The 7,935-nt window shown below is 38.8% G+C and overlaps 1 protein-coding gene across 3 annotated transcripts; it reads left to right on the plus strand.

Annotated features, from left to right (window-relative positions):
* The first annotated feature begins 1,007 nt into the window (after positions 1-1,007).
* LOC149302562 (cytoplasmic 60S subunit biogenesis factor ZNF622-like) lies at positions 1,008-7,682 on the plus strand. Of its 3 annotated transcripts, none has more exons than XM_089482351.1 (6): positions 1,008-1,620; positions 1,938-2,204; positions 3,033-3,195; positions 4,858-4,973; positions 6,793-6,936; positions 7,555-7,682. In XM_089482351.1, the coding sequence occupies exons 1-6, from the start codon at positions 1,008-1,010 to the stop codon at positions 7,680-7,682; spliced, it is 1,431 nt and encodes a 476-aa protein (XP_089338477.1). The 3 variants fall into 3 exon arrangements, with proteins under 3 accessions (XP_089338477.1, XP_089338478.1, XP_089338479.1); XM_089482352.1 differs by having other exon boundaries at positions 1,947-2,204; XM_089482353.1 differs by having other exon boundaries at positions 1,008-1,581.
* Positions 7,683-7,935: the final 253 nt, after the last annotated feature.

Here is a 7,935-nt window from a genome sequence, read left to right on the forward strand (position 1 = left end):
TTAGATGCTTTGGGTGTTCTATAGGTCTGAGTGAATCACAGTAGGCCCGAAGGTCACTATAGTGGGCATAAGAAAAACCTATCTGGTAACACATATCAAATGTGATCTTATATCCCTAGCTTTCAGAGAATGAGTCCTCCTGGTTAGGCCAGCCCATTTTAGGTATTGTGGTAAGGCAACTTATTAAAATTTGCACCAAAACACTTTATCTGTCATCCCAATGTGTATTTAAACAGACCTTGTGTTTTTACATGAAATGATACAAATAATATACATCATTGTACATCTTTTAAACCCCTTGTTTGGTTTCACATATAACTTTTAGAAAAACCATGATAACCCCATGCTTTCTAATCACACCAGGAGCAGACAGCCCTGTCAATTTAAGGTTGGCAGCTGCTTGATGACATCAGGATATGTCATCATATGTAGAGTGCAGCTGGGCATATCCAGCGACCCACCTAGCATTTGCCAGATGGCCAGTCTGCGCATCAATCCCTTTAAAAACAAAATGTCCCTTGGGTTGTTGAAATTTTTGGTAAAAATGCTGTTTATGTAAAATATGGTTTTAGCACATGCCCCTTAAAATTAAACTTTGGGTGTTTTGGTTTGCGACGATGCTTACCTAATATGCACCTCTAATATACATCTCTTAAAACAAAATGTCCCTGAAATTTTGGGATGTATGTGCTTTACTTAATATATACTTCTCATATATTAGACATTTATGAAAGCAGCACCACTATGTTTATAAGATAATAGCAATGATGAACATGGTATGGCTGTCAAGTAGTCATATGCTTTCAATCTTTGCACCTGTAACTATTGCTTGCACCCTGCTGTTCATCAGACATATGCCCCCACTCATGCCATTGAACACATGTAATCAAAATGGCTGCCCATTAGCTAAAATCTCTAGTAAAAACTTTAAATCTTGTAGGACTAAATCATGTTTTTGTAATTGCTATTGTGTGTTTTGCAGCTCTCCAAAAGGTTTGGTTTTAGAGATGGCCTCTTACACATGCATTACATGCCGAGTGGCCTTTGCAGACCCTGATGTCCAGAGATCCCACTATAAAACTGACTGGCACCGATACAATCTGAAGAGGAAGGTAGCTGACATGCCCTCTGTCACATCAGAAAATTTCCAGGAACGTGTATTGGCCCAGAGAGCTGTGGTAGAGGAGCAGAGTAAGGAGACAGCGACCTACTGTACAGTGTGCAGTAAGCGATTTTCCACTTTCAATGCATACGAGAACCACCTCAAGTCCAAAAAGCATTTGGACTTGGAGAAGAAGGCAGCCCAAGCTATTACCAAGAAGGTGGAAATGTTGAATGAAAAGAATTTGGAGAAGGGTCTGGTGCCCGACTGTGTGGATAAAGATGCAATGAACACAGCCATTCAGCAAGCTATTAAACCACAACCTTGTATGTCTCCCAAGAAGAAGGTTAACACAGGGCAGGAAGGTGGCATTGCTCCTTCTGCAGAAAAACAAGAATCCCATCCAAAGACCAAACCTGAAAAGCCCCCTAGATTGCAGTGGTATGAGCAACAAGCCAAGAGGATGCAGGAGGCTGAAAGTCAAGCAATGGCTGAAATAGCTGAGGTGGAAGATGGAGGTAATAACACATTTTATCTGTTTTTTTTTTTTGTCTGTTTATGTATATGTATACTTTTGAGATGATTCCTAAAAAGTGTTATTCATTTTTTGAAGTGTTGATGGACCACATGCCAAAGGCACATACCCCAAGAAATTGATAATGCTCTAGAAAGTGGTTTATAGGCCTTACAAAAAGCCTCAAAGGCTGCATCCTTTCCCCACCTGGGAATCACTTGTGTAAAAGGTTACCGACTGATGTCCTGTATTGAGTTTTACAGACCAGATTTAGGGCTTGTTCCCTCTCTTCGGTTTTTTCATAATTGTGTTTTCCAACAGGTTGGGAAGATATGGATTCAGAAGAGGAGGAGGAGGATGTTGACAGTGATGAAGAAATGGAGGATGTTGGTGGTGGTGAAGAAGGGAGCTTGTCTACTGCAGAAAATGCTTCACTGCCTGGGGCAATTCCTATAACAGACTGCTTGTTCTGTGGTCACCACTCCCGGTCACTGATGAAAAATGTTGCTCACATGACAAAGGTGCATAGCTTCTTCATTCCTGACATTGAGTATCTTCAGGACCTCCAGGGCTTAATTGCTTATTTGGGTGAGTATATACATAATCAATAAATCAGCTCTGTCCAGCAGACTTGGGAAACATGTAGCTTTGGAGCTGCTCTTCAATTTTTCTTTTCCTTTCCAGCAGATCTGTTTTTATTTTGAAAGATCTTATTCGCTTGTATTATTTTTACTTCCTAAACTGCTTTTACTGTATTACGTGCAGAAGTTGTTCTACATATGATTATGTATACAATTCTCATGTTGCTGAAGTTGACATTTTATGTGCTACTAGTTCAATAACATACAGTCCAAATGATTTTTCTGCTGCAAGCTTGCATGATGCTTATGCATATTATCTCAGAACCAATAGTCAAGATGGGCGGATATATCAGCAAACCCTAAACTATTGTTGCAGAACGTGACAATTTTGTCGTTACCTGTCCAAAGTTGACAGATGTTTTCATTGCTGCACACACAAAGCTTTCCTGGTACCTGAGCCATGTAAAATTAGATTGGTCTATGTAAATAAAAGTTCCAGACGTGTGTGATCAAGCATTTTAATGAATCACTAAGGTCGTCTAAAAGTAAACACAGTGATTCTCTTCATGGAGAAAGGAACATGGATATTGTGTGTAAGGATTCAGATGTGATAGGAATTGTACAGTATTTGTTGTGAGCTCTAGACTATCGTTGATACCATTTTTTGGCCCAACATTAACAAAAACTATGTAAAGTCGCACAATGTTTCAGGGCCTGAAAGGTGTCCTCTTCACATAGAATGCAATTTAATTACATGTTTTTCTTTCATTTTTTTTATACAAAACCTAGGTTTTGTAGTTTGTTTTTTTTAATAGCCACTTCATTTCCACTGCAGGTGAGAAGATCGGCGTGGGGAAGATCTGCCTTTGGTGCAATGAGAAGGGGAAGTCCTTTTACACAACAGAATCAGTCCAGGCTCACATGAATGACAAGTCCCACTGCAAGCTCCTCACTGATGGAGATGCTGCTCTGGAGTTTGCAGACTTCTATGACTTTAGGTAATAAGTTAGATTGTTTAATGATTTTATTTTGCCTAAAGGGACACTCCAGCTATCATATGCACTTTAATATGTATGATAGCTGCATGGTCCCTTTAATTTTTTTTTGTCAGTTTTGCTGGATCCCTCTATATACATTTGACCCTTTCCCTACCCCAGCTAAATGTTGTGCAGGAGATGTGTTAGGCTGAACACATTGCCCTGCACATGATATACACACCTTCAGCTTTGCCTTGAGGAACACTATGCAGAGGTCTGTTCAGACCTCCATGCACATGTGTGGAGAGTCTTCCCATTGATTTCAGTGGGAAGACTTTGCAGTCACTTCAAGAGATTAATAAATGGCAAGATGTGTCAGGCCATGGAGGAGGGCCGCTGCTGCAGCACGGTTGCCTCTTTACTGCCAGGTAAGTGCTTAATTTTTATTTAGTTTTTGTTGGGGAAGAATGCACTGCTGGCAGAGTTCTTTAATATGCATTTTCTGTGAAGTATCCCTTTAATGAACACATTTATTTGGTTAATTTTCTAATTATAAAAACTTTTGGTGCCTCTGTGTGGTACTTTACAGGATTACAAGGAAACACAATGGGTTGTCTTTAAGCCATGAGCAATGTTTATTTCAGCGATACAGGTTCCAGACTTGAGATAGTTATTGAGCCTTTAAGCCAACACAAACCAAAAAAATGAATACTGAACAAACAAATCCCCCAATTTGGAGAACCTACTAAAATGGGCCAAGGCCAATCCCTAGCTATGAAAAGTACTCTGCTAGTCTGAAGCACTTGAAACATAACATTTCTTTCAGAAGCAAAAATAAAGTATACAATCTCCAGCCAGCATTTGCTGAGAGTGTACTCCTGTCAGCTGACCCAGACCTAATGGTTTTAAAGTTTCCTCTTAAAATCCCTATGTATAACTGATGGCCTGTTTTAACCTGTTGCTGACAGTGGTTATGCACAACCTCTACTTTTCACCTATACAATATGTCACACCTTCCCGTTCCTGGTCAATCATTTTTGTTGCTTCATCTTTTCTAATCTGCACTTTAGTCTTTCATGTCTGCATTCTGTTGTTCCATTTCCTTTCGTTCTGGGTATAGGAATAATCGCCGACTGCTTGGTTCAGCGCTTAAATAAACACAATAAACATTGTCCCTTCTTTAAGGAGTAACCTATGGGAATCCAGAAGGTGTTTTTTGCAGCTCACTTAAGCCTTTCTTGAAATCATGAGACATTGGTTTAACAGCTGGAGAACTACCTGCTGGGTATCTGTACTCCTGTAGAACACCCCTGACAAAAGGTGTGACTACACGGAACAGGTCCAATTGGGGAGATCATCAATCTTTGTTATAACTGATCCATCAGAAAAAAGTGCAAAAGAAGCAGCTTTTAGTTCTAGCTAGATAACGGTTTATTTACCTTATATGTACCGATGTTTGCTATTCACATGCAAACTTGTCGCAACAAACAAGATTCTGAATGGACTCAGTGGCCATTTTCATAGCTTCTGCTTGTACATCTATGGCTTGAACATTTTGCCACAACTGGACTCATGAGACTTCAGTACCATAAAGTATCCCATTTTAAAAAGAAACATGGGTTTCAAGTTCTAAATATTTAGATTATTTTCTGAAGCATATTTGCAATATTCCTTCTTTAACAGGACTAGCTACCCAGACCATAAAGATGGGGAAGATGTTGAGATGCTTGAAAAAGAGTTACCTGGAGACAAAAATATGGAGTATGATGAAGACACCATGGAACTAGTTCTGCCATCAGGCAAGTGACTTTGTGTGCTATCTGAGCTGCCCATTACTGCCAACAGTTAAGACAGATATTTTTTCTCAGTTAGGTAGCCCTTGATCACGATTTTTTTGTGTTTTTTTTTTTTACCCAGATAACTATTTTTGTACTACACTTTAAACATACATGATTATCGATAAATTATGTTCAGTTTTTGCTAATCTGCACTGTGGCACCACTGTACATTAACTTCCTTTGCTGAGACTGGGGGCATTGATTGCATGTCTTTTCTGATCAGCACACGCTGATCAATGTGGGAAGATGATGGGGGGGGGAAGTAATACAAATAAAAATAACAAATAATATCAGGACACTAGTCATGCCAAGAAATTACTACCACAAGGTTCTGGTGGTAGAATTAATGAATGGAAAGATTTAAAATACTAGCAATACTAGCATTTTGAAGACAAAACACCTGGGGTGTGTTGTCTTCAAAAATATATGGTTTGATGGGGTAAATTGCATTGGTTTCAAAGATGTCCCAAATAGCACATGGGGGACAGAATTACCAGTTTTGGAAAAAATTGCTTTTGAAATAGCAAAATGCTACTTGTAATTATTGCCGTATAACTTGCAAAAGAAAACCCATAAAAACATTGGGTATTTCTAAACGCAGGACAAATAGAAGAACCTTTGTAACCTTTACCACATCTACTGGGAAGCACTTATCTGCCACTCTCATTGAAGTTAAATTCACTACATTTCATCTACTTCCCATACCCTCTAATTCTTTCTTTGTTTTTAAAGTAAAGAATTTAAGAAAATTATGACATTTCAGGTTACCAATCTAAATTTGATCTTGTAGAGCTTTTACTGGAGAGTATCAATATCATGTTGGTTTTTCATGTAGATCCTCTGTTGGTTGAATTAATGGTCGAATTCTCCTCAGAAAGAGTTTTCCTTTATTTAGATCATGCGCATAATCGAGACAAGGCACACAACACACAAAAGTCGAAGCGTTGTCTGATTACATGTTTGAATTACATGGTTTATATAACCTCTTATCTACTTCTAATAGCATGCATCATTATGATTGGTTACTTTTCAAGCAGGTTACGCCTCTTTAAACTGCATAATTAAGAATGGCCTGGACTTGACCCTTTGCACATATATATAGAACAACATAGAGTAGACGTGTTGGTGTGAACTCGTGCATATATCATAGACTAGACATTCCCTGCTTTCTTATGTCTTTGTCAGCAATAATATTTACGATAACATAAGCATTTTTCTAACATCCTCTTCAATACTGTGTAAGTAATTTGATGCCACTGTATTATGATTATTACTATTAGTGTATGTGCCCATCAATAAAATTACATGCACTTTCTTCTCTTTTTTTGATCACCCCCGTGCTCACAAAACTGAGGCAGTCCCTCCCCAATGTACAACAATATCACGCTACCACTGTGCACATTGATATGCTGCAAAGGGTGAAGATGGCCTTCCTAATATTAATAGTTTAAGTCAAAGTTCTGATTCAGTTGTTTCTTGGCTTTAAAAATAATATTCCATTGATAGGTAAGATGTAGTAAGGTTAAGACTAGAAAAAGACATTTTCTTATAGCTGTGTTGTTGCTTATCTGCGGCAGTGCAAACTTGATGCATGTAGTTAATTGCAAATTTGAATTTGGGTATGGGTTAACTTTTTTTTTTATCTTAGCTGTAATAGGCTTTAGATCTATACTGCCAACATGAACTAAAATTGAAAGCAATCACACCAGATACCAGTTAATATATTTATCTCTAGAGCCATCTTTCACCCTCAGATACTGACTTTAATTGTTGTTTCCAGGAGCAAGAGTAGGACATCGTTCTCTAATGAGGTACTACAAGCAGAACTTTGGTGTATCCAGGGAACTGGTTGTTTCCAGAAACCAAAAGGCTGTGGGCCGGGTTTTACAGCAGTACAAAGCACTGGGATGGACAGGTGGGACCGGTAAGTCTGAAACAATAATTGCAACTGGACACTCCTTTTTGCATGCCGTAAAATGTGTTGTAGTCCTTTGCAAAATGAGATTTATTAAATGTGCAGAGTAGCTTGATGTTGACTTCCTCTTCTGCGTCCCAGTGAACACAACCAGTTACTGATGGTATAGACACAGGAAATGTTAATTTACGTGTTCATTTCTGACAGTGTGAATGGACCCTTTAGAACCTGCAGTTTTAAGAATTGTGTCTAATCTTGCATTTAGTTGTAAAAGTGTTAAATTCAACAGAGCAACTTCTCCTAAAAAGGGAAATGCTAAGATTCTGGCACATCTGTGGCCCTTGAGAAACCGCAAGGTGTGTTTTATAATATGGCTTCGGGTAAAGAAACAAATCTGTCCAATGAAGCTTTGAGTGCTCCCAACACTTTACCGTATTCTCCACAGATACAACTAATTAGCAGTCTTCCTGTGTTCTCCTATGGAACTGGCCTTCTTTACTTACCTTGTGTTTCATGTGCACCACTTTCCGTCACTATTGTAGGTTGCTGAGCATAGCCTTCTCTGTTTCATGAATTCAAGCCTATCCGCACTTCTTATGCATTTTTTTACCTGTTTATCTGTCCCAGGTTCATATCTTCAGTGTGGCCGGGATATGAAGTATATCCAGAAGATGAAGTCCAAATGGATGCTGAAGACTGGAATGCGCAATAATGCAACTAAGCAAATGCATTTCCGATGCCAAGTCATGTTTTAAAGTGGTAATGGCTTATTACACTCAAGTGCAGTGTGTATCAGTTTAAGCACAGGTCTAGATACCGCTGTCTTGGGGTTTGTGACCTGCAATGGTCCTAGATTTGGGATAAAGAGTTCATGAGGCATCTGTTTATGAAATCTTTGCACAGTGCCTTATTAATTTATGTTAATTAGGAAACAGGAACTGTTAAGCAGCAAGGGTTGTCCAGACTTTCCCATAGGAAGTATTGTTAAGTGTTCTACTCTGTCAAAAG

Source organism: Sceloporus occidentalis, unplaced genomic scaffold, assembly GCF_023333645.1.
Source record: "Sceloporus occidentalis isolate IW3139 unplaced genomic scaffold, rSceOcc1.0.p SCAF_18, whole genome shotgun sequence".
NCBI lineage: Eukaryota > Metazoa > Chordata > Lepidosauria > Squamata > Phrynosomatidae > Sceloporus > Sceloporus occidentalis.